Genomic DNA, 26,025 nt, shown 5'->3' on the forward strand with positions numbered 1-26,025 from the left:
TCTAATAATGTATTTTGTTTGTTAATTTGTCTCAGATATTTTGTAATTGTCGTTCGGAGACGACTTTTTTTTTTTGGGGGGATGGTGTCAGCCGACTAGATGGTTCCAGCGGTGTTTCTATAGCCGACGGATTGACTGTCGGCAGTGTTTGTATTTTGTAGCCGACGGGTAAATAGTTTGTAGCAGATGTAATGTTGTGGCCGATGGAACCCTTCGGGAAGGTTCGACGGTAGTATTTATATCCCGTCTGGGATCATTGTAAATCTTCAATCATCTACTATTGCGAATATTATTCTGCTATTCTATTCCATTTTCTGTATGCGTTCATTTCTTTACCAGTATGGTAAACAATGGAAATTGGAAAAGACCCTCCTTAAAATTTAGTTTTGTATTCAATTCATAAAATAATATATTTGTATGTTGAGTTTATATCCTGTTCTATAGGTATGAGTATCTCTTGTCAATCAAAATTTCTATTATGTAGCCATCTATTGTAAAAAAATAAAATTAAAATAATAGATGAAACAAAAATTTGAGACATAAAGTAGATGTGAGAAAATATTACATAAATAAGGAAGAGTGAGTTGGCAAAAGATTTGAGTGTGATCTGTGACACAGTTGTACCCAAATATATCCATAAAAAGTATGACAATATACTCCCCAAGTGGACACAATAGATAATCTATATTGGAATAAAGATGTTGAGCATGTGTGTCAAACTTACAACCTTCCTAGATTAATACAGTTGAATTAGAGACATGAGGTGGAGTGGATTGGCACTCTCATGCACTATGAAGATTCGGTGAAAATATAAATTCTATATGAAGCAAGAATAACGGATAAGAAATTTAGAGCAATCTAGGAAACAACTGCAGTTGAAAATATCCATTGAGACAATTGAAAAATTCCCCTTTTGGACACAATCAACAGTCTAATATTGAAATAAACAGGTCAAGCACAGTTTATAAAACTTCCAACATTCCTAGCCTGCTGCTATTTTAATTTGATAAAAAGTGACAACCAGAGGAAGGGCACTCTCAAGAACTATGAAGATTAAGGGAAAAGAGAAAAAAGAAGAAAGAGACGAATTTGGAATAAAATGAATTTGAGTTTGTGTCATACAAGCAAGAACTTCATGACCTCATTACTAGAACACAGCCTAGAGAAAACGTCTTCTTGCTTACCAAATAGAAACAAAATATATTCCCAAGAGCGAAAGACAAAAGGGAATAAACTATACCAATAGAATTTGGCTCCAAATATGGGTATGAGATTGAAATCCCTACTTCAGAAAATGAACAAAGTGAAAAGCAAAGTTAGGATAGACTCGACATAAAAGATGTGTTATAAGTTGGATAAATAATGAGGAGTTTTGAAGTGTAATGGACCAATGAAAATAGCATGTTGAACAGTGAATCATTTCTTGAAGAGAAACGAGTAGGCATAAAAAGATATATCTAGGATGACATATAGGGTAGTGAGGGAATGAAATTAATCAATGGGAAAATAGGAGCATTATTAAAAGGTGGTAATATAAAAATCCTTTAGTGAGAAGATGCATAATAATGGTAAAAATGAGAGAGGAACCAAAATGAAGGGTAAGGAAAGCATAGAATCAAATTCCAAACAAAGGATAGCATTTTTGTATCTTATTTTACCACATTTACACACAGAGGTGCATATTTGAATATTGCGAGGAAAATTTCAGATAATACAAAAGACCTCAGACAAAAGAAACTTTTAAAAATGTAAAATGAATCATCGGCACCTATTGAACCAATCACCAGAGTTGTATGAATCACGATCAAGGGATTTGGATCGCAGCATATCTTCTCCTGCATGGAAAAATGGTATACCCTGCAACAAACATCTCAGAGATTGGAATCCCTTCTGTATAAGACTAACGTAGCTAACTTATTACTTAAGAACATCTTGAAAGGAGGATCCTTTAGCAAAACATGAAAACAATTGAAAAAAATAAATGCATTTAATATTCTTGAAATTAGTTTGGGGCATATGTGGAATACATGTGATGTTGACGAAAACATTGTGTTTAAAGAAAGCTACTTAGAATTGATTGTACATGACTAAAAAACTATCAAAACAGGCAATCTACCTTTGAAACAAATTAAAATATTTTGTCTTTATTAGAATAATGTAAACAGGAACTTCTAAGCCTTAATGTAGTTACTGATTCTAAAGCTAGGTGCAAATGTTTCTCATGACCCATACTCTTTGCATGAAAACAAGTTCTTTAAATCTTGGTAGAGATACAAGCTCAATAATGATTTTATGCTCATGAGCTTGTGGCAGACACAAGATTTGAGTAGAGAGCGATTCTAACATCAATGTGACCATAGCAAAATCGACTTAAGAAGCTGCATATACAAACAGAACCACTAGAGAAAGGAAGACTTGTAAAGAAATCTAATGAGTTATGTTGTTAGATTTAGAAACACCTATACTTCTCATATGAGTACAATTCAAGTCTTAGTTTGAAGCCAAGTTGGCTTGGAGTTAGCCTAGGGCCTACCTCCGGACCCTAGGACCTATGAAGGTTCTGCATAGGGTACTGAAAGTGCCAAAGGAAAAACCTAGGAAAACATAGGTCGGACCTAAGTGACGCTAAGTAGATTGATGAGATACCCATATCAAGAAAGAAAAATACGAATTGCAGTTTTCAAAATGCAAACAATTGGACTTTAACTGCATGTTTAGAAGCATTGTAAAGGGGTAATTAGATAAACCTAGAGGGCTTTAAGAGATCACATTCCTGACATACTCATGCCCTAAATTAAACAGCGGTGAAGATACTCTCACTCTGGCTTTCTTCAAGGGAAGCACAACAAATCTGGAAGAGACTTACTTTGCTAGGAGACTCAAAAAACATAGAACTGATCACACCAATGACCTATTAAGCAGACTATTATGACTCAATGGATAGCTGGGATCATCTTTCTCACAAATTCGCCTCTAATAACTTCAATAACAACGAGGTTTGCATAACATGTTAACTATATTGCTGAACTGGAACAAGTGGTTGCCAATGGTTGAAGTCGGGTTGATTCACAAAATACATAAACGTGCACACACATGTACGTCTTCATCTATATATTTATAAATGTATCAACCTTTATTATACTACATATACATATATATGAATGTGTTAACCTATAGTTGTACCAAAGGGCGAAAATGTTAAAATAGCGCACTCAAAACCCACAACTATACCAAAACATATATGTAATGTCCCTACTTAGGATTTTCATTTGTAATGTCCTCTTTGATATTACTTATGTTTCCACTTCTAACCAAAGATTAAGATTGCCAGGAATTGTTTATCTTATTTTGATTTACTAAAATGGTTACGTATATATGTACTTCAGCTATTGAACATATAATATCTTCAATCTTGTCTTTATGAATTTGACAGTAGAAAGATAAAATATAATGTTCCTCTAACGAGATCCTTTCAATAAGTCAGTTGTCAGGGAAGGGTATAACTGAATAAGAGTTGTATCAAGGGAAGATGGATGGACTAATCCCTTATTGGTCGTTGTAACTATAATAAACCCAATGAATATTTTCCCGAATTTATCTCATTGTGATATCCCCACTAGTAAAGATCTATATAATTAAATGAATAATTACTATAGAAAGAGAGCTAATATACCAAATAATGATATAATTAAAATCATACTATAATATGATACAATATCTTACATAATAACAATGTAATGCTCTAATAATGAAATAATAATCAATTCTATAATATATAATTTACATAATAGTTATATTAAAATCTAAATATATGATTGAAGATTAAAAAATTACATATATTCATAATATAAATATTAATTAAATATTATTACTAATAGTAAATAATAATTATAATTATAATATTAACAAATAAATATAACAAATTAAATGAAAGGACACGCCCCCTCTCTAAATAAGATATATAACAATATTACACACCAAAAAATGGGATCATCAACGGAAAGAAATGGGCAAAAATTGAAAAAATCAAGTAAATGGCAGACAAGGGTTATTACAAATGGTATCAGAGCAATGATTCTGCCAGCCTGTGAGAGATATATTATTTGGCAACTGGACTGATAAAAATGATCTTTAAAGAGCACAAGAAATGGAAGTATAGTACAAATCATTTCTCAAATATCACAATTGAAACTCAGTCATTTTTAACATTTGAACGGTCATTGGTACAGGATTCAATGCACACAGCCAAGGAAAACTCAGTGCCGACATTAAAATCAAAGGAATCAAATTAAGTGAACATATAAAAAAAGCAATTTCTAAACATAAGGTTTTCACAGTGCCCATCAATCAGTAGATAGTCTTTTAAACATAACATAGAGCTTTTCACCGTCCCAATCAGTAGAAAGACTTTGAACAATTGCCACGAGGGAACTGACTTATATTTCAAAAGAAGAAACTTCTATGTTGGCAGATATTACAAATGAAGACGATCATACTGGAGAATAATGGGCATATATGTTATGCTTTAAGTTATATTCCAATTTTCTGTGTTTTGAGTGGGTATTGTGTTAATCTTGTTGACAATTATTTCCATATAGTTAACGATGACTCATATTATTATCAGTTTATCATCGAATCTGCAAAGAGGAGGATTTTAGAGATATATATGATCCACGATAGAGGTAATCGACACTACAAATGACGATTACTGATCAAACAAATTTGGAAGAGTCTATTGTGAATGGCATGCTGAGTGTTGATGATAACATTCTCAATATTCTTTGGCATTCCAAATCCAACGAACAATCACCATCAAAGAACAAAAAAATGGTATGCAAATAAGGCTAATAGGACAATGAATACAGTTCCAATAAATATAAGATGGATGAGTCATAATGAGATTGGAGACCTTTAAAACTTGTAGCAGCATAAAGCTTAAAAAGCTGAGACTTCTAATCTTGGGTGTAATCTATTATCATAATGTTTGAGACATTATTTAGTGAGCAATAAGAAGTTAGCCGATGAATTCAGAATATCAAACAAAAGTTCCCACTCCATCAAATCAAGGAATAGTTATCCTAGACTACAGGTTGCAATGAGATCAAAGCGTCCTTGAACTCTCAGTGTTTTCCTTACGAAATGCCAAAAGAACAATAGCTAAAAATATTCCTCTTCACCATTCTACCGAGGCACAAAAATTATAGGTCATGCTGAACAAAATAAATGGTTGCGAAGGAAGAAACGAGAATGGGTGACCTAGCCACCAAGAGTAATTAAGGTGATTTCAGTTGTAGTTGATGCCCTAAGTTGAGTTTGTGTGCCGCAATATAACACATCAAAAGATCAAAGTGTAGCTGGTAAGGAAATAAGATGCAAAAGGAGTATATAGTCGGAGCCATGGACCTCATTCTTATCCGCTATCCATAAGAAATATCTGAGAGTGGCAACAAAAAGACAGAGATACTCAATGTAGAGTATAGAACCACACAAGTTTTGTGTAGTCTGATAAGACATCTGTAGATGTCTTTGGTCTTTGACATTTATTTTCCTTGCTACATTGCTTAGATGGTCACCATTATGGCTGAAGGAGTCAGATTATTATATAAAGAGGATGATTTGAAAGCTGCAAGTCTCTTCTTTACTTTATGTTTAGGCTATGATTACATACAATAAATCAATGACTAGTAATTGAATTTTAGAAATCAAAGGGCGAGGAGAATAACTAATTATGAATGGTTGAAGTGAAAACATACTTTCCCAAGGCTCTAGGGAAGTATACGTAACTAATGTAAGAGACGTAGGACAGATCAAATAGGATAAAAGATATGGCTCTCCTGAAATAGCAAAGAGGTAAGTAGAAAGGGTAATCTTTGTTTTAATTTCATATTTTCTTATTAGAAAATGTTATATTGTCAAGAGGAAAATTTTTGAAATTATGAAAATATTTTATCATTTCTTAAATGAGCTTCCCAAAATGGGAAGGCCTATCTAGGAAGGTTCCCAAAATCATGAAATAGCAAAGAGGTAAAATTAATTTCTTATCTCATTTTTGGCATGTTATTATTTATAAGTACATTAGATTATTAATAATTAATTTTAATATATATCTTTGAGGTAAAATTGTTTACATGATGAGTTAAATAAATGGTAATTGTTACTATTTTTTTACCCTAAATTTAGAAGATCTATAATGACTTCTTTAAAAGGGATAGCAATATGCATTTATGAATGTTAATTATTTTGAAGATATAAATCTTGGAATATATTTGACTCAATTAAATATTTTGTCTTCAAAATCATTTACATTTAAATATGTATCTTCAATTGTAAATGTTTATACTATTTGGAGGAGGCATTGAAATAGTTCCACCGTATATGATATCCACCATGGAATATAGGAAGAAAAGCAATTAAAATGGTAAAGTCTTGCAAAGAAAGAGTCATCTTGATACATGGAGAGTACCTTTTTGGAAGGTAACTTATAAAGGATAACTTTATTTTCTCACCAAGTGTATAGTGGATAGGGAGTGTGCACAGGGAGAGGAGTAAATCGGTCGCGTTGGGGCATAGGAATCCCAATATGGATTTAAAGATCTGGGGGAGCCCCAAGCAGAGCGTGTCCAAACTCGAGCAGCAGTAAACCTTCCATCCATAATGAAACTAAACATGTACATAGTGGGTAGGGGGTGTGCACAGGGGGAAGTGTAAATCGGTCGCATTGAGGCGAGAGAATCCCAATATGGATTAAAGATCCGAGGAAGCCCCAAATTGAGCATGTCCAACCACGAGAAGTAGTAAATCTACCATCCACATCAAAATTAAGCATGTTCCTAGTGGGTAGGGAGTGTGCACAGGGGGAGGAGTAAATCAGTCACATTGGGGCGAGAGAATCCCAATATGGATTAAAAATCTGAAGGAGCCCCAAGCTAAGTGTGTCCAACCTCAAGAAGTAGTAAATCTACCATCCACTACGGAATGAAAGACCCTATTATAGTACTAGCTATAGAAAATTTGTTTAAAATATGCACTTTGGATTTTGAGATAGGAGAAAGGAGCATGACATTCACGATCAAAGTGGTAAAACATTTTCTTACCTTTTCTTATTTCAATTTGTAAGAAAGTTTCTAACATGTATACTATGTGTCTACATCGTGTCTTCATGCATCAATGTGTTTGCTTCATGTCTTCTTTGTGTCCTCTTGCATTCATGTGTCTACATCGTCTTTGCATCACGTCTTCATGCATTAATGTGTCTTATTTGTGTCTTTATACATATGTTCTTGTACATGGTATTATATACTTACATGTTTACTTTGCAAAGTGTCTAACACATATGCAGGAAAGAGAATGAATCCATACTGTGAATTAAAGAGGATCAAATCAATTGCTTGAGGACAAGCAAATTCCAGAGGTGGGGACTATGAAATCCTTGCTAGTAAAGATCTATATAATTAATATCAATAATTACTATAGAGAGAGAACTAATATACCAAATAATGATATAATTAAAATCATATTATAACATGATACAATATATTACATAATAAAAATGTAATGCTCTAATAATGAAATAATAATCAATTCTATAATATATAATTTACATAATAGTTATATTAAAATATAAATATATGAATTGACAATTAAAAAATTACATATATTCACAATATAAATATTAATTAAATATTATTACTAATAGTAAATAATAATTATAATACTAATATTAATAAATAAATATAACAAATTAAATGAAAGGACGCGTCCCCTCTCTAAATTAGATATATAATAATATTACACACCAAAAAATGGGATCATCAATGGAAAGAAATGGGCAAAAATTGAAAAAATCAAGTGAATGGCAGACAAGGGTCATTACACTCATAAACAGATTGAATTCAATAGATGATTCATATAATTTAAAACCGAGAATTAACCAGTAAAATACTTAATTAAAATGATGCAGCAATACAATAACAACAAAGAAATCCAATCTTACAATCAGACTGGAAATACATAGAAAAGAACCTGTAACTCCAGTCTGAATTTTGATGTGAATTCACCCCCAATACTAAACCGGGTTGACGTCCGATCCGGTGAGAATACCCTGAAGGATTTTGTCCTCAATTTCTAAAACTAAAAGCCAAGCTTTCCCTTTCTCAAAGAAATCTGAGAATAACCCCAAAATCTAGGCATGTTCAAATGAATGAAGCTTTCCTCTTTTATGCTCAAAACGGTGACCTTTTAGTTCCCTTTTCCTATCCTTTCATCTTTTCCTTCTTTCTCACCTTTAACCCACTTAATAATGTCAATTTGACCCTTTTTATAACTTTTCATTAAGCTCCATTAAGCCAAAATTAATATTTTATGAATTTGACTTTAGAATTCTTAATGTCCCAAAAAGGGCACATTACAAGTGCTCCCTCCTTGAGATTGCTTGCCCTCAAGCAATCATGAGTCCATAATCTAATACCGTGGTCCCATGTCCATCTGCAAGGCGTTTCATAGGTTGTACTAGTCCCTATATAATCCAGATATGCCAAAGTGCAAAACCAATAGTAAGGATGCAACTAGTCTACCACTCTGATCCCTGGATCCCAAATAAAAACATGTGTGATGCCTCTGATATCCCCCACTAACTACTGCAATACTTGTTCCCATTAAGAGGATAATATTTGCCAAATTACCTCATAAACCATAGCACCTTGCTGGAAATCACGGGGTAATCCAATAGTATGTAATAACCCCAACCGGTTATAACTTTGTGAAACACCAAATCCTTCTCAAATTCAATTGTTTGACATTTTGTCAAACACTTTGCAAGCAAGCCCTGATACCACTATAATATCCCTCGTCAATTCGAACCTCAACTTGTTGATTTGTAGATCAAGTAAAATTGTCAAACACTTCCAATACGATCTCTATGCTTGTTGTTTCTAAGTTTTGGACTGATTATGCTTACTTGAAATGATATCAAAGGGAATCTAAAAGCCTATAATTGATTACTACTATATCTAAGAAAAGAACTAAATGCATATGCAATTCTCTTTTGGCTTTTCAAATGCATACATATGAATTTTAAATGAAAAATGTGCACTTGTAGCCAATCGGTATTTTGTCAAGCACTTGGCATGCATACTATTATGTCAATCATGGAAGATATGAATATGCACATTACATCAAATATATAGACCTGCAACTTATCACTCCTTTAGTGAGATATTTTCTAAATCAATGCTTAACATAATATTCCAAGGTTCATGGCTTTGCAACCCCAAAAAAAACTGAGTAGAAATGATATTATAAATCTGATAGAAAATGTGCATCTATAGCTACTTATGACAGCCACCTTTACAATGCTAAATGACCAATTTAGATGATGCAAATTGATTGTAGAACCTAATATACAAATTGCCCAATGAAAGAGATAAAATTGCAATCATAATCAAGCCAAGTACTGTAGCGCGGGTACTGTTCACATCACTACTGTAGCAGCCAGCAATAAATGTATTCTCCAATTTAAGCACAAATAGAACTCCAAAATGAAGCTCTCCTGAATGTCAAATTCAGTGGATATTTCACCACCTCAAATGGTTGCAAGACTGAAGAATTGACACTCTCCAATGGCTAACTAAAATCAGAAACCCTTAGTTTCTTGTCTCAAGTTTACATCAAATGCAATTGACAATAATTGGATGCCTACCAATGAAGCCCTCGCCTCTATTTATTCTTTTCCTTCACCCTTCTAGAAGGAAATAAAATATTATTTAATTGCAATCTCTAGAAGCTTCCCCCTTTCGAATACAATAATTAGTTGTGCTTTTAGAAAATGCACTCTCTAGAAGCTTCCCCCTTTCCAATACAATAATTAGTTGTGCTTCTAGAAACTTAAATTAATTAAATATAAAGTCACCTTTACATTTTTTTATTTTCTGACTTTAATTTAATTTATTTCTCCTTATTTCTCCACTTAGCCTTCGGAGAATAAAAAGCTAAGAACTCCATTGAGGGTCTAAAAGATGGGAAACATTACATAGTAGGTGTCTCAAGAGTAAATATCTCAAAAGAGAGTGACTCAGAAAGCTATCCTTTCTTGCCTCATCAACTATGTAAGGACAACCAACACACCAAATATCCAAATTCCGCACACAAGAGGAATCCCTCAAAATCAAAACATGCCCAAGAAAATCATCAAACTCTTGTCACACGATTCTAACCTCATCTTCACCATACCCCAATTGGTGAAGCCCACCCATGGAACCCAAGCAAGCTATAATCCTAACTCTATCAATACTCGGGCCCCAAAGCAAACCACTTTCACATCCATTGTATGTAAGGAGATACAAGCCACTGAAGGAATCTGCAATCTCACAACTACATCCAAGCTCTGCAAGATTTCCATAAATGTGTTGACTCTACATATAACCCAATTAGTAATAGTAAGACCCATAACCAACCTGTAAACTTGTATCTGCATGACACCCCTGTGAAATAGAAGTAACCAACATACTCTCATATATATCACTACAGCGAAAAACTAGTTGGTGCCCCTAGGAGTTATCTCCCATCACCACGTGATTCAAATACTTGCAACTTCAAATACCATCTTTACAAGATGGAAGACCTTTATCCCACAATGGATGATACAATCACTGAGTCAACCCATACCTGTGCCTACTGAAATCCTCTACTTGTAGATCAAACAAAAAGTGATGAGCAAATCTCACTGTATAGTCACACTGCATAATCTCAACCTTCGCTAAAGACTCGGCATATGATACAATCTGCCCACTGAAAGTGGATGAATCCCACTCAATATAATCAGCCCTCCTGCTATTATCACTAATAACCTGCTCAATAGTCCTACTTGGATGTTGGGCTAGATTAGAATGTGTCAAATCTAATTTTTGAGCCAACTCGGCAGTCTTATTTTCAGCTTCATGAAGTGCCAATAAAGTAGCCTCAAGGGTATCCTTGGAATTCATAAGCTCATATGTATATATGTCTACTTTTGCTTCCTTCTTCTTCAGTGCTTCCAAGTAAATTTATGCAAGGTCAAAGAGATGATCCCGATTTGAAAGGTGTGGTTAATCTAATTTTATTGTTCTCATTCCTTCCTTAATTACCTGCAAATGTGAGAACTCCCCTTGGAGTCCTTTTTGTCTTCTCTCTAATTGTTCCCTCTAAAAGTGGTTTTGAACCACCTCATAAATGTTATCAAAATATGATAGAGCTGCAATAATCTTTTGTTTTGTTACTTTCATTTGACTCTCCAAATAAGCTGAACTAGTAGTTTGATTATTGTCCTTATACAAATTTTTGTACTTGTCTTTCGCAAGGAGATCCTAGGCCAATTTATAATATTTCATTTTTTCCATATCAATCTTGTTTTGAAGCTTTGGATGGAAATCCATGTAATCAGTGAAGGGTAATTCTTTTTGAACCTATGGAGGAAGTTTGTTGTACTCATCACAGTGTAACACAGGGACTCGCACCCCCTCCCAATCCTCGAGGTACATGTCCCCAAGACATCCCCGCACTAGGTATCAAGTAACCCTACCTCTGCCATTGCACAACCAAGCCACCGCTGGGATGACTACTTGAATTTTTGTTTGAATTTAGATTTTTGAATGTTGCTATTGTGTATGTAATATGATACTATGTTGTTTGTTCAATGGTTCTAGTTCATGTTGTAATTTCGCTATGTTCAAGCATTTTAATTTGTTATGTTCTACTAAAACATCATTTCATAACTAGCATTTCGAGTTCTATATGTACACTATACAACACCCCTCCCTGCCCCATCCTCCCCTTTTCGTTGTCCCCTAGTCATCCCCTTGCCATCACAAAAATGAGGCCCGATTTCACCATGTTTTGGAAATTCGTGTAACTGTGTTACACTGACTCATCATATATGCTCAGTATTTATACTCTTATATTAGTTTGGTAATTCAAGGTTAACTGTTGCTGTAACCTAGCAAGATCTTTCCTAATTTTTTCCAAGCCATGTGATTTCCCCATAACTGAAAATACTCTGGGATCTCCAATAACTCTGTTCAAGACCGCTGGAACTCTTTTCACTAGATTGTCCAAGGAAGTTTTGATGCAATATGTGTGTGTGTGACTATATATTATATCACAACCAAGTTAATCTATTCCTCCAATTATTTAAAATTCTCTCCTTGACTCCAAATCTGAAGTTCATGCATTAAGTCTCAGAAAATTAAGTATTCAAAAAGAAAAAGACTGCCTATCACTTACTGCACTCTTTACTCACCCTAACTAGAACTCAATCCTAACTTTTGCAATCCCAATCACCTTTTAAGTAATAGAGCAGAGGTGTTTTCCAACAAGAACTACAAGTATCCACACCAACTGAGCATGCAATCCATTGTAAGATTCATTCTTTTTATTTGCAGATGTTTCTCATTACTTCAACTTCCCTAGAGCTCAACATTGACAGTAAACTCTTGAATCCCAAATCTGGACACTCTTTGCCAAAGATTCCTTGGTATAGGCTAACAATGAAATATCACACGTAACTATATGCAATGCTAAAAAAAAGCCTCAACTCCTTGTTTAATTGAGTTGTAAGATGGTCTCCAACTTTTGGTACTATCTAGAAGCAATAGATCAATGTCCAAGTAATGTTTGTAGTATTTGCCACTATGCAAGGAGTTTCTGTAACTAGAGGAAACTATTCACACAGTCAAAAATTCTTTGCTAGAGCCACAATAATACTCAAGAAGAGTCGTTGCTATTGGAAATCCCTCAATCTTCTTCACATTCGATGACAAGATTGATATTCATCTCATACAGACAAAAGAAACCACACTTCTTGTGGTGCTATCTGGTATGTTTAAACTTTAAACCCATTACAAAAATCATTTCTATCACTTCAACATGTACCTTTGGTTGTATGGCCAAGGTTGCTGCCAAACTTCGTCTTCCAATATGACTGTAACATATCATTCCCTTTTTGTCTGTTATAGTCGACTAAGGCATTGCGCCTTATAGATCTTGTCCCCTGCTAAGGAAATCATTGACGAAATTTACCCTTTTGATTTCGCTCAATATCCTTCCACAAACCTCCAAATCCTTTCAATATCATATGTCCTTCAATTCTTTACGACAAATACAAATCATTCTACACACTTCCACATTCCTTCAATATAATGTGTCCATCCCTGACTGCTCATTCCATTTTGTTCGTTGCTTTGAGCATTCTTGCATGCAACGCCCAAAGGAATTTAGAGAAAAATTCTAAATTTAATATTCCTTCCTACAGTGATGCCAGACAGTATGTAATGCTTCTATTTAGTTATGGCCAATCACACAAACTTGGAATTTATCTCTGACTACCAGTATAGATCAAATTTAAATAATGACTTTCAAATATAAATATTTTTCCCATTGCACCTTTAGGAATCTTCAATCACCATTAATTCCAATGTGTTGTCCGACGATCCTCAATATGCTTCATCTCCAACTCCCAACCAATTCATGCTTCTGCGTGATACCAGCAATGCTAACCAAGTCTCAAGTTGTTCGCGGCATCAAATCTTCAAGTCCTGACTACAATCGCTAGACAATTCCATAGATACATCTGCGTTTAGAAAAATTGCCATAGTTTCATATATTCACCTACAACTTCTTTATGTTTGCCAATAGTAATTTGAAATTTTGACGGCCGACATTAGAAATAACCTTGATAAAAGAGAGTTTTTTTTTAATATTTGTTGGCCCGTTATATCCTCCGCACTATTATTTTCTCTTTGGATAATCTTCTTACCAAATGTCATGCAGTATGGGATGACTTAAATAAGTCGACACCAATAATAATATCCTCATAATTTATTTGGTATCATTGCTAATATCTTATTATAAACTAAAGTCTTCAACACAAGATTATTTCTAGATAAAACCTTTCACCCACAAAGGAAAACTTGTCTCTCAGACATATAATTAATTAAATATAAAGGCCCCACCTAAATTGTGTGGCACACATTTACTACACCAATTTCAATGGTATCCAAGGATGAAATAAACCCCATAAACCATAAAGAACTAAAGTGCTGATTAACTTCAAAAAAAATTTAAAACCAGATGACAAATATAGGGAATGCAGTAATATTAGCTTTAGATTTAACCCACATGAATTAACAAATGAAGCCAACCTTTAATATTTCTCGTCTATCCAGAAACTCTCTTAAATATTTATAAAAGCAATAAGCTTTGGTATTGTCTAGACATTTAGAATACAATTTCTGCACCATACAAACAATGATCTTAATTTTTGAAACATTAAACCCTTATGAACCTTACAAGCTGTTAGGAAAACCGGCTTTGATTATACCCAACAAGATGACATGCTCGATGCTCTTATACCACTATAATATCCCCAATGGATATTTTCCTGAATTTATCTCGTAAACATATTTGGATACAACAGATGATTCATATAATTTAAAACCAGCAATTAACCAATAAAATACTCAATTAAAATGCCATAATATTTGTTATTGCATTATAAAACAACAATACAATAAAAATAAAGAACTCCAATATTACAAACAACAATAATAGTCAAATTGGAAGTACATGTAAAAGAACTTGTAACTTCAATCTGAATTATGATGTGAATTCAGCCCCAATGTTGAACCGGGTCAACGTCCAATCCGGCGAGAAGATCTTGAAGGTTTCTGTCTTCATGTTCTAAAACTGAAAGCCAAGCTTTCCCTTTTCTCAAAGAGAAATCTGAAAAATAACTCCAAAATCCAAGCATGCCCAAATGAATGAAGCTTTCCTCTTTTATGCTCAAAATCGCAACCCTTCAATTCCCTTTTCCCATCCTTTCGTCTTTTCCTTCTTTGTCACCTTTAACCCACTTTATAATATTAATTTGACCCTTTTTATAACTATTCATTAAGCTCCCTTAAGCCAAAATTACTATTTTATGAATTTGACTTTAGAATTCCTAATGTCCCAAAAAGGGGACATTATAGTAACTGTATGAAGACCTATATACTTGCAAATCGAACTGCACATGAATTGTTTATAAAAAATTGGAAATCTGATTCGTAAGTCTTGTTCATTTCAGTAAGAATGTATATGTAATAATAAGTAAAGGGTGCTATTCTGGTATATGTTCCTGAATTTATCTAAAAGGATACGCCTTCCACTTCTTTCCCCTTCGTAGATTTTTGTGAGCAATAGAGTACTCTTGTGCCTTGAAAGAATTCTCGATTGCACTCTTTAATGTGTTATTATTATTCTCTATAACAAACCCAACCGGTTCTAACATCACCACTGTAATATCCCTTACGTTTCTACTTTATATTTTTAAATTTGTGTTAAATTCATTTCATCAAACAATTGGCCTGCAAATTCTAAACTAAATTTCCTGATCTGCCAAATCTTATCATAAAACACGAACCCTTTGCAAAGTAATTTTGTCACATTTGTCAATCTAAATAAAGGACATTACTTCATTATGCCAAAATAAAAAGAAGCAAACTGACAACATATATAAAGTCTGAATTGTTTAACAAGATACATAGGCATTAAACCAAACAATTGGCATGCAAACCTTTATCAAATGAAAGTATTCATAATACATACAAATACAAATTTTGATAAGTTTTTCCATGCGCGGCTGGGATCCCTGCGCGCCCAATTGTAACCCCTGTGCTGTGAATGTGATCTTCCCACGACTGTGATCACGAGACATGCGATGACCTCCAGTGACGTGTGTCTCTCCCGTGCTGACCATTTGTTTGCAGCTCGTGTTTTGTCATGGCTCCAATGATCTTCTACTGGTCGGGTTTTCTCAGGCATTGTAGGTCGTTTCATTTTTGCTGATATTTTTGTTACTTGTTCTAGCAGAGGTTACTGCTGTATAGGCAAGCAGTACTTTTCTCTCATACGGTGATCTCTGCTATTTTGGCTGTGATTCTGCTCCCTGTCTGTTATGGCAGACTGTATGGAATCAGACTCAACTCAGAGCCAGCGGATCAACACTTAACAGAGGAGGTTGTGTGACAGAATTGCAAAACTTGAATCCAACAATGTTCAATTGAGAGCACAGATTTCCTCCCTTAGTATTACCATTTCCGAACTTTAAGGATGCTACCACCTCTAATACGGCCCGGTTTCAATGTTTCTCAGATACCTTTGCTAAGGAGATAGCGGGTTTGCAAGCTAATATCGGTTCTATCATCACACAATTGGAGGGTCTTGATGCCATTAAAGAACAACAATCCATCATAGCAGCTAAACACTCCTCTCTTATTTCTAATACAGAACAGAAAGTCAAGACATGGGCCTCTCTTTGTAGTAACATAGATTCTCAACCTCTGGCTAATATTGATAAAATGGTGCAACGTAAGATTGAGGATGAGCGTGTGAGGCAGGTCCGTGAGCTCAATCTGCGGGTTCATGGACTCCCCTCTACCCAAGATCCTCTCACAACGGGATGCTCTTTCCTCTGTGATCAACTTGGTCTTATCGAGATTGCGTTGGATAGGTGTTGGTTTAGACATGGGGATGTCCTTTTTATCAAATTCTTTTCACTGGCAGACAGGCTTCAGGCTCTCCATGCTAAGAGGAAGTTGTTTTCCCTTCCTTCGAAGATCTTCTTGGATGAAGATCTCACGAAGTCTCAGGTTGCAGAGCTCAAACATGCTCATGGTATTGTTGCTAAAGCTAGGCAAGATGGTAAATGGGCTGTTATCAGAAATCTGAGAGCTATTATTAGAGATTCTCCCCCAAGTGGTTGGGAAAAGAGGCAGGCCCCCAAGGCCAAATGACATTCCCACCAGCAATCGAACAAGAGGGAGGCCCCCACTTGCTCCCTTCTTGTTAACTGCTGGAATGGTAATGGATCTTTATTGTCGTTACCTAGTCTTCTTCTTGATGCTGTGGGTTTCGCCGATATTTTTGTCATATCAGAGACTCACGAGAGTCCTGTCCGTCCTCTGCCAAGGGTCACAGGTTTGCAGTGGTTATTCGTTTGTAGGGAGGAGGTTAGCGCTTTAGGTGGTGTTCGGGGTTCAGGGTGTGTGGCATGTTTGATTAAGGATGATATTTTTAGTAGCACTTCTATCATACAATCAAATTTGTTTGCCAGATTTATGTGGGTCCGTATTGATCATAAGTGTTATCGTCAGAGGGATATCTACTTGGCTGCTTGCTACTTTCCACCAGTGGTGTCTCAGTATGCTATTCATGGTATCGATGATGGTGATCCTTTTATTGATCTTTGCAAGACTATCTCTCAATTTACTGCTTTAGGGGACATTATTATTCTTGGGGATTTCAATGCGAGAACCAAAGCACTACAGACTCCACTTTATGATCGTCGCTCTGACCCCATGTGCTCTACCGAGATTGATCCTACTTCTTTAGGGCTTCATAGACTTTCTGAAGATGCTCTTGGGCCGTTATCCGTGTATGGTAGACATTTGTTGCAGTTTTGTGAGTCTTCTGGTTTGGTGATCCTGAATGGCCTCTCTTGCTTCCCTGGTTCTGAGATCTTCACTTGTTGGCCTCATGGTGGTGGTGCTAGTGTCGTGGATTATGTTCTTGCCTATCCCTCCTTCATCCCGTGTTTTCGCAGTTTCACCATCTTGCACCTTCCTCTTGCGGATCACTCTCTCCTCAACATTCATTGTAGCCTCTCCCCTTTTTTTGCGCCCTCACTCATGTCACCTCATCATTCTTCTATTACCGCTCACTTGCCCATTCACTTCCATTTCATTGATGGTGACTGTGAGCTCTTCTCGGCTCATCTTTCCAAACTCCTTAGCCCTTCGAAGTTCTTTGACTCGTTCGAGGCCACCTCCATGTTTGACTTACTCGCATCGGCTATTCTTAAATCTACCACCCTTTCCATCCCTCACCGCCCTCCCTTGCTCCTTCGCAGCAAGCATCGTAATACTTGCCCCATGAACTAGTGGTTTGATTCAAATTGCAAATCCTTTCATCGTGCTATGCGCTCTGCTTTTGAGGCTCACTCCACTGACTTGGCTAGTATTCGCTCGTCTTATCTCCGCTTGCTTCGGAGTAAGAAGCGTAACTTCACTACCTCAAAGTGTAAGTCACTTTGCTCCACACTAATTAGCAATCCCCAGCTCTTTTGGCATACTCTTTTCCCCCGTCATCCCCCTTTGCCTTCCACCCTTGACTTTCACTCCCTTGTGTCACATACCATCGCTCTTTATGATATTCCTGGGAAGCATTCCATTCACCCCCCCTCGCCTCCTTTCGTTCACCTTTTCACCCCTTCCCACATTTATGAGGCTATCATATCCATGAAATGTAGTAGAGTTGCTGATGAGGAAGGTTTTCAGGCTGAGCTTTTCAAGTTCGGTGCCTCAATTCTGGGTCCCTATCTCTCTATTCTTTTTAATAGAGTGATTCACACTGGGTTTCCGGCTTCCTGGTCTAAGCACTTGATTCATCCCATTCACAAGACTGGGCCTGTCTCTGATTTGGGGAACTACAAAACCATCATGATTGGGCACACTTTTGCCAAATTGTATGCTACTGCTCTTAATACTATGCTATCAGCAGAGCTCGATAGGATTGGTTGTAGGGCTAGAGGACAGGCGAGCTTTCCGATGGATTATCAGACTATGGACCACATCTTCACACTACGGGCTATTATTAAGGAGGCCAGACACAGATCGGAAAAGGTATACTGTTGCTTTGTTGATTTTCGCAAAGCTTTTGATTCTGTTCCTAGGGTGGCTCTATTTGAGAGACTTAGGGAGATCAATATTTTCGAGATGCTACGTATTGCTACTATGAGATTATATGAGACTGTGGTTAGCATATTCCGAACTCCTGTTGGCTTCTCGGATCCGATCCATTGTACTATTGGGGTTAAGCAGAATTGTCCTCTCTCTCCTACTTTATTTGGGTTATATATTGATGAGCTAGAAGACTTCCTCTTGGAGTCTTCGCTCCCGGGTGATGGTTGTTATCTTTATCAAGTTCTGATCTCGATCCTTCTCTTTGCGGATGATATTGTTCTCCTTGCTTCCTCTCCTGACAGGTTACAAAGACTTCTTGATAGATTGGCTTTATTTTGTGATCAAAGACAGCTGGTGGTTAACTTGGGTAAGACTCGGATCATGGTCTTTAATTGTTTAAAGACCTCTCATCTTCACTTCACATTTCAGGCCTAGGACATTGAGATTACCACATCCTATTTGTATCTAGGTGTTATGTTTTCCAGACCGCATTTTAGCATGAGACCTGCTATTCAGCCTAGAGTTAACAAGGGCATGGGTTCTCTTGCTTTTCTTGAGAAACAGTGCTTTAGACATCACTTTTAGGATACCTCGTCTGAGTTATCTCTCCTAGATGCTCTTGTTCGACCAACTGTTCTTTATGGTTCTGTGGTTTGGGGTCCTTCTCTCCTTAGCTCTGATTGGGCCTTGATTGAGCGGGTCCAAACTTTGTTCTTGTGGCACATTATCAAATGTCATAGATCTACTCCTCATGGTATCATTCTTGCTGAGTTCGGGGCTCATCCTTTCAAACTGCAGCCATTTTTGACTTAGTTTGGTTTCTTCATCGCCTTCGTGGGTTTGCTGATATGGCTGGAGACCGTGATCGTTACTCCTATTTAGCTTATTGCTCTTCGGTTTCCATGGCGGCTGCTGAGTCTGGTGCTCATGCGCGGTGTTGGTATGCAAAAGTCTCTTCTTTGCTGAGTTCGATTGGGATTGATATTGATATTGATATTGATCGTCTCCCCCCTTTTCAATTTTCTTTGGATGCCCCTGCTCATCTTCTCCCTTCTCAATAGGAGTTGAATGAGCATGTTCGTCTTAATATTTATAGACGTTACATTACTGCTACCTGGGTTAACCCTCCTGGTAGATTACGCCCACTGATGTCGTTTTATGCGACACACTTTTTGGAGATCTTAGATGGGATTATTGCCCGGCCTAGCTATCTTTCACGGCATTGGTCTCATGCCCTGCGGATCTCTTTAGGTTCTTTCAGAGTCGGTTCCCACTATCTTCAGGCTCAGTCGGATCATCATATTGATAGGGAGGAGCGGACCTATTTGTTCTATTCTTTAGGGGAGGTGGAGGATGAGGCTCACTTTCTTTTTCGATGCCCTATTTATTATGAGATCAGAGGGAGGTTCTTTTGTTTGTTCAGAGAGTGCTTCTCTCTCTATGATTTCTTCAGCTATTATGATTAGAGATGCCTTGCACTGTATCTACATGAGGCCACTATGCTCCAGGATAGCATGATTCAGACTCTACTTCCACATCGGCACTCATCTACTCAGCTCATTACTACCTTTTTTACACCTTTATCCCCCTTGCGTGGTGTGAAAAGGCCCTCTAGCTCTATTCAGCCTAGTGAGCTTTCTAGATGCGTCAGATCCCATTCTGCTTATAGGCACCAGTGACACTCTTTTGGGACAAGTTGGAGACGGTGTAGTACCTCTACGCATCGACACGTGTATCATTCTATGATTGATTTCTTCTCACGCAAGAAAGCCTCCTAGTGCTTTCTGTTGCTTGCATTTGTTTGTTGTTGTTGCTTTTCTTCGGACACCTTTGTGTGCTCCTGTTGGCTTCAGCCTTGCTTTGTTGTAATCTTTCAGTCCCATAGACCTCTTTTTGGTCTTTTGTTGGACATTAATATCATTATCTTATCTTATCTATTCTGAAATGTTATTACAAAATTAGAAAGAACTTGGTAATGAAATGTAGCCATGTGTTATGCCAAAAAACTCTCCAATATAGATGTCGCAACTCTTTGTAAATGTCCTCCAATCTGATGCCAATGCTGGAAACATTGATTTGAGACATCAATCATTAAAGAATGTGCCCTAAGTTTGCCAACACTGCCTCCAATATTTTTATTGCAGCTTGTAGAAAAATGCTACATCACCTATATAACCTGCAGTCACTCCCTAAACTCAAATGTTATTAAACCAACATGGGTTGCAATCTGCACCAATTAAAGCTTTCTGCCCTTGCAATCAAATCTGAAACCCTACACTGACATACTTCTCACAATTGGTGGTTCTAATTTATACCATCCTCGAGCACAATTTCCTGGATAGTTTCGCCACTTCAAAATGCAACAACACTTGGAAGAATTCGCAATCCCTCAAGCTCGAAATAAGAAACCCTTGTTTCAATTTCTTATCCACAAACACAATTCGCTGGATAGTTTAAACACATCAAAGTGCAATAACACTTGGAAGAATTCACAATTCCTCAAGCTCGAAATAAGAAACCCTTGTTTCAATTTCTTCTACAGACAAACAAAAGAAAATGCACAAGTCATGAATGAATTCATTTTCACCAAAGATGCCTTTTATAATTCTTAATTGAAGATTGGCTCAGTAGCTTCAAACTCACACCTCACTTAACTTAAATCATAACTAGCTTTTTAAAATATTTGCTTCTGTTGCAATTGAAATATAACATTCAATTATATCCCCCTCCCTTTGAATCACACATTAAAATATAAAGTAGCTTTATATAATAAATTGGCTTAAGTTTCCATGAATTAATCAAATAAAAGGTCCTTTCAATGATGACTCAACCCTTAAGTCAAATTATAACTTTATAATAAGTCATTTAAAGTTTTAATAATAATTTGGCCACTAAAATAATAATAACTCCCAAAATACATATCCTTTAAATATGCCATCTAAAACAAGAGTCACACCTACTATTTCCCCACGTGATCAAATGCAATTTCCAAAGCTAGAAAGGGTCCCTCTCAATCATCACCAAACTTACCATTAATAGTAAAGATATGAAAATAAGCCCAAAAGAAGTCCAATCTAAGCCAAACTAAAACTGAATTGTGGAGAAGACAAGACCCTCCCATAACCAAGCCTCTTCCTCAGAAGTCCCTCTATCTGCAAATATTTTTACCTACGAGGGGCACAATAATAGGCTAACTCGTCCTCTAACGCTGGCTAAAAAGGGGACATTACATGCTTTCCGACTATTCTTGGTTAATTACATGTAAGTTGATGGGATACTTAATCTCTTATGCTGATGGATGGAGCTGGAAAAATGAAATGGTTTGATGATTATATTGACCGCTAAGATTTCCGATAGTATAATATTTCCTCGAACTTTACCCTATGATTGTGTGTAATTGCATACTAGTGACTCTATATAACATTCCTTCTTGCCTCTCATCAATTTGATTTTCTCACATAAGATTTTGAATGTACTTGTGAGAATTATCTGTGCTTGTTAATACTTGCTCAAGTCTCTCCTTGTGACTAATAATTTGTCCATCGAATCTTGCAATGTTGAAGGTATTTGTTCAAAGTCATCTAGAGTTGATTTGTTCTCAACTGTAAGAGCATTATCTTCATCACTCTCCATTGTCTCTCTACAAGGTGTCATTCACTTTTCATGTAGCACAAATGGAATAACATTGTGATCATATATGGATTCATCCAAGGAGTTATCCTCTTCACTAGTTTTGCCAATAGTTATCTGTAAATTATCGATTAAGGGTTTAGTAAACCTCTCACCTATAGCTAGTGATTCTTCCTCCACAATATCATCCTTAGCTGGTTGGAAATCATCATCTTATTTGCTTTCAGCATGTTGAAATCAGGTGTGCTTGTTTTATCTTTCTCCTCATGAATCAAGGCTCCATATGCATCTCTATCTTTGTCCTTCTCACTATTTGGCTGCTATAGACTCCACAATGATGAAGAAGTGTCTAAGAACTCTGACATGAAAAACAAATCTTCTCTTTCCTCATTTGGTTGTTGCTCTTTTTGGAAGAGACTGTAACTTGTATTTTTTATTAAACTAGTTCTTTTTCTGCCCATTGTTTTTTGAACTTCTCGATTGTTAATGAGCTCATAAGAAGATTTAGAGAAATTTTGTTCATGTTGAGATAGCTAAAAACAAATGTAGAAGGGGCTTAAAATGGGCATCACTCTCATTAATTGACACAACCATAATACTCTTTATGGCTCCAATAATATTTGCATTGTGTCCTTTCCTAATTGTAATGTCTCCAATTTTTGAAAAGTGCTTTAATTCTTTAACTAAGTGGTCCAAAAATTGAAATAATATCATAAGGAGTTAGTTAATTGAAATAATTTTTAATTAAAGGAGCCCAAAATAATAAAATAATGTCCATTTGTGAACTATTGTAACTTTCTAAAGACTTCTTGGAGGACTTTATGAGGAGATGGTTGGCCATTGTAAACCATCATGGAATGCAGTAGAACTCTTCTTTTCATTGTTAGAAGCTAGATGTTGAAGGTGGTTTGGTTGTCAACAGTTTCGGAGGTGGAAGACACGCCCTAGTCTGTATTTGCAATTTCAGTGGGAGTCATTCCTCACCCTAGTCTACTATTGGAAATATCATATTTATATTTCACATTAAACTCCAAATTTCTGAAGTCTTCATTGGCTCTGTATTCATACAGATAATTAGGTCATTAGGGAGGACCTGATCTACTGTCTCTGCAACATGGGGGAAGTGGAGGTGGGGACTCACATTATTTTTCGTTTCCCCATCTACTATGAGGTCCATAGGAGGTTTTATTGTCACTTCAAAGGGTGTCAATCTCTCTCTCTTTTCTTTAAATACAAAGATCAGTGCTACCTTACTCTTTATCTCCAAGAGAACACAAGACTTCAAGATCATAGTTTACAGCTTCAGTCCCCCCTGTTGAAGGTTGTAGCTGCGATAGAGATCGTCATCTCTGATTTTATGAGATAAAATATGTTATGACCGTTATGGTCATCTTCAGCTGAGAGATATTTGTAATTATATTTAAGTTAATATTATTCAAAACACGTGTCATACATCATGCAAAGAGGTACACGTATGGAAATGTGAAGGGTTGAATATGTGGAAATATGAAGGATCTTTTTTTTAGGACTCAAAGAGAAATTCAAGTGAAAGATTAAGAGTCTGATTACAATCTATTTAAGTGATTGCTTCGTATATTGTAAATGGATGAAGTCAAAGCCTTGTAGTTGATCAATTTTATGATCAATAAAATAATATTTTTGTTGTGTGGCTGGGCTTTTTCGTGCATTCTAGAAGGGTTTTCCAAGGATATTTCTGGTGTTGATTATTGTTACAGTTTTGACTCCTTATTGTTGTTTATCATCTTTAATTTCTTGGCTCAAGACTTAACATGGTATCAAAGCTAGGTTTGATAACATCAATAAGAAAATTGTTTGAGACCAAATGCAATTGTTATAGGACGATGTACCATGGCCTCATGCTAATCGTTGCTCTAATTTTCTGGGCTCTCAGATTGGCTCATGATGGTTGAAATCTTGTGATTGTGTCATCTTCAGCCAGAAATGGTATCAGCAGAGTTGTGGGTGATGTTCGGACCAGAGTTATATGGGTAGTCGTTGTCATTTACAACTCCTCCAAAGATTTGTATCTTTGTAATTTGTCAGCCATAGTCATTGATAGCGGTTACATTCGTGCATGTAACTCCTCTTTATTTGAAAGGAAAATATTTGTGTTTGATTAAGCAAAGGTGATCGTCGGTTAAATGCTTACTTGGCACATGATATTGGGGACTCCCACCTTGATCATATCATTTAAAAAAGAGCATCTAAAGTAAAATTGTCACAACATTTCTTAAAATTTGGTTGGAACAGTGCTTGAGCATCATCATTGTGCTTTAATCCTTGCTTGAGTTCAAAGACAGCGATCAAGTTTGTCTTGGTGAGTCCATTCTTTTGGTGTAACTGTCATCTTTCTTTCTTTGGTCATTTAATCTCTTCTTTTGTAAGATTGGTTATGCTTCCATTTTACCTTAATGTCATCTGCATGGAAATTTCTTCTGAATATTTCTTGTTCCGAGTCTCGAATCTTTCTTGCTGATCGAAATGTTGTGTATTGTATATTCTTGTCTAGTTACAAATGTGTGTAAAATAAGATGTTGAATTGAAACAATTCTGAATTTTTTCTTTTCTTTTTGTCGAGCTTATCTGTGAACATATAATATATTTGAATGGTAACCCATTTTCTCTCAATTTTTCCCATTTTAGGTTTTTCATTCAAATCTATAAGTGAAAGATTTTGGTTACCAATATGAAAGTGGATGCCATGGTTTAAGAATGGGTTACATCGAACACATTTATAAGCTGTTGCAGCCACTTCATGTTTGAGGTAATTACCAGTCAACATTATTGAAGTTAGGCACTTTGATGGAAGAGGAAAAGGGAGAATATAGAGGAAGTTGTTTCTTATGCGAAATTTGAGCACCTCATAGGTCAGCCACAGCATACAACGAGTATTTCCCAGCAATTGTCTTATTTCATTAAGTATAAAGAGAGACGTGAGCCTCCAAAAGGGAGCAATTCTTCAACATCATCGCAATAGTTGTCAGATGATTACATTCAAATAAATTGAAATTAAATGGTCAAGCGAGTCATGGGTTTTCAAGGATAGCCTCCAGCCTCTAAAACAAGGTTCATAGCAAACATCGAGTGATGGTGCCATAGAGACCTGAAACTCAATATGGCAATGCTCAGATATAATAGCGAATTTGTTCGTACCTGGAAAGTGCAATATTCAGAATAGAAGCATAATTTGAATGTAAGCAAAGTCTAGAGGTGTCTCAATAAATATGAAGATTTTGATGTATTGAATAAAGTTGCAAAGGCAAGAAAGTCCTGTCAGAAATTGATAAGGCAAATGCCTTGCTCTTGGACATATTATTGAGCAAAGGGCATATCACAGAGCTCATTTAAAAACATTGGTGAATCTACATGTGCAAAAGAGTATCTTTGAGTATTAATCTATGTATGGTTATTGATTTCTATTATGGTGGATGTTGTCAGCTTTTAATGTCTATCTTGTTTGCATGTATTGCTTCTAGTGTTGTATATGAATTCTAGTTATTGATTCACGTTAGCATGCATGATCCAGGTGTTTATTCTTCAAATAGATAAGTATTCTGACATATATTTGGGATGAGTGTTCAAATTTTTGTTCCAAGATGCAACAAGATAAGGATTATAGCTCCAG

At 36.0% G+C, this 26,025-nt stretch overlaps 1 protein-coding gene across 4 annotated transcripts in view; it reads right to left on the reverse strand.

The window, feature by feature from the left end:
- The window catches only part of LDA (limit dextrinase), a 338,458-nt gene that overhangs the window by 76,645 nt on the left and 235,788 nt on the right, over nucleotides 1-26,025 (reverse strand). For 2 of the 4 annotated variants that reach the window (XM_089825429.1, XM_089825421.1), the window contains exon 25: nucleotides 1,769-1,857. The exons of the other annotated variants lie outside the window; for them this stretch is intronic. In XM_089825429.1, the coding sequence (XP_089681555.1) occupies nucleotides 1,769-1,857 (89 nt within the window). The remainder of the gene's footprint in view (nucleotides 1-1,768; nucleotides 1,858-26,025) is intronic. 4 annotated transcript variants of the gene reach the window in all.

The sequence above is a fragment of the Cupressus sempervirens genome, chromosome 1, assembly GCF_028749045.1.
Source record: "Cupressus sempervirens isolate cs-2001-9-10 chromosome 1, ASM2874904v1, whole genome shotgun sequence".
NCBI lineage: Eukaryota > Viridiplantae > Streptophyta > Pinopsida > Cupressales > Cupressaceae > Cupressus > Cupressus sempervirens.